The 1914-nt window shown below is 51.7% G+C and overlaps 1 protein-coding gene across 1 annotated transcript; it reads left to right on the top strand.

Moving 5' to 3' along the window:
• The first annotated feature begins 348 nt into the window (after positions 1–348).
• Positions 349–486, top strand: LOC104263084 (thymosin beta-15A homolog). Its single transcript, XM_009819668.1, has one exon. The coding sequence runs from the start codon at positions 349–351 to the stop codon at positions 484–486; it is 138 nt and encodes a 45-aa protein (XP_009817970.1).
• Positions 487–1914: the final 1428 nt, after the last annotated feature.

Below are 1914 nucleotides of genomic sequence, written 5' to 3'. Positions count from 1 at the left end.
AGGGCGCGCACATTACCGACACGCCCAGCTCTAAAAATTACTTAAAATTTAGCACAGACTTAAGAGAAAGGCCTTGGATTTGGTATCCAACATTGAAGTGTCAGGCATTCCTGACAGCTTGAAAATGTTACCTTTTCTCTCACTAGGCTAGGATTCTATATCTGCAAAAATCAAGACCTATCAGTTTCACTTTCAAAGGAGAAATGGGACAATGAGTTTGTTAATGTTTGTTAAGTAATCAGAGATTATGCTGATAAGCACTCTGGAAAAAAACAAACAAGCCTCACCTGGACGCGCTGCGGAGCGGAGCGGAGCGGCACGGGGCGGGAGAGCGCAGAGCCAGGCAAAATGTGTGACAAGCCAAACCTCTCAGAGGTGGAGAAATTCCACAAGAAGAAGATGAAGAAAACCAACACGGAGGAGAAGAACACGCTGCCCTCCAAGGAGACTATAGAGCAGGAGATGGAATTTGTGAAGTCTTCCTAGAGTGAGATGGCCTGGCTGGAAGAGCTACCACTTGATTTTTTTGCTTCGAGTTAAATCATGTGTTGTTTTTAAATTTACGTCATGTACATGTATAGAAAACAGCTGCATCACCTCACCCACTGTCCCACCTTGATGGCAGCTTTGGCGGGTGGGGGGAAAAACACGTGGCCCTCTCAGTCCATCGACAGCCTGACCCAACCCCATCTCTGGTGGGGAGGTGAGCAAGGGCTATACAGGCTTCTGGGGACAGACCCCTTCTGCCTGGGGGAGTGGGGATCCTTTCTGGCCTTGGTCTGTCTCGCATGCTCTTCACTGACGGTGTTCTGTAGCCTCACTCACAGTTCTTTGTCTTCCTTGGGGTAAGGAAGTTTATTATCGCCCATCTACAAGAAGGGCCAGAAGGATCCGGGGAACTACAGGGCTGTCAGCCTGACCTCGGTGCCTCAGGAAGATTATGGAGAGGTTCATCCTGAGGGTGCTCATGGGACACGTGCAGGATAACCAAGGGATCAGGCCCAGCCAGCACAGGTTCATGAAAGGCAGATCCTGCTTGACCAACCTGATCTCCTTCTATGACCAGGTGACCCGCCTAGTGGATGAGGGAAAAACTGTGGATGTTGTCCACCTGGACATTAGTAAAGCCTTTGACACTGTCTCCCACAGTATTGTCCTGGAGAAGCTGGCAAATTGTGGCTTAGAGAGGTGCACTCTTCGCTGAGTAAAAAACCAGCTGGACGGCCAAGCCCAGAGAGTCGTGGTAAAAGGAACGAAATCCAGTTGGCGGCCGGTCACAAGTGGAGTTCCCCAGGGCTCAGTTTTGGGGCCGGTCTTGTTTAATATGTTTATCAATGATCTGAATGAGGGGATTGAGTGCTCCCTCAGCAAGTTTGCAGATGACACCAAGTTGGGTGGGAGTGTTGATCTGCTGGAGGGTCGGAAGGCTCTGCAGAGGGATCTGGACAGATCGATGGGCCCAGGCCAATTGTATGCGGTTCAACAAGGCCAAGTGCCAGGTCCTGCACTTGGGTCACAACAACCCCAGGCAATGCTACAGGCTTGGGGATGAGTGGCTGGAAAGCTGCCCTGCAGAAAAGGACCGGGGGGTGTTGATTGACAGCCGGCTGAATATGAGCCAGCAGTGTGCCCAGGTGGCCAAGAAGGCCAACGGCATCCTGGCCTGTATCAGAAATAGTGTGGCCAGCAGGAGTAGGGAGGTGATCGTGCCCCTGTGACTCGGTGCTGCTGAGGCCACACCTCGAATACTGTGTTCAGTTTTGGGCCCCTCACTACAAGAAGGACATTGAGGTGCTGGAGTGTGTCCAGAGAAGAGCGACAAAGCTGGTGAGGGGTGTGGAGCACAAGTCTTATGAGGAGCAGCTGAGGGAGCTGGGGTTGTTCAGTCTGGAGAAGAAGAGACTGAGGGGAGAC

The sequence above is a fragment of the Gavia stellata genome, chromosome Z (assembly GCF_030936135.1).
Source record: "Gavia stellata isolate bGavSte3 chromosome Z, bGavSte3.hap2, whole genome shotgun sequence".
NCBI classification, from domain to species: domain Eukaryota; kingdom Metazoa; phylum Chordata; class Aves; order Gaviiformes; family Gaviidae; genus Gavia; species Gavia stellata.
Note: the sequence above shows the minus strand (reverse complement) of the source record. Positions and strands in the feature narration are given on the sequence as shown.

Coding starts and splice junctions, on each gene's coding strand:
- LOC104263084 (XM_009819668.1), top strand. CDS start 349: ATGTGTGACAAGCCAAACCTCTCAGAGGTGGAGAAATTCCACAAGAAG.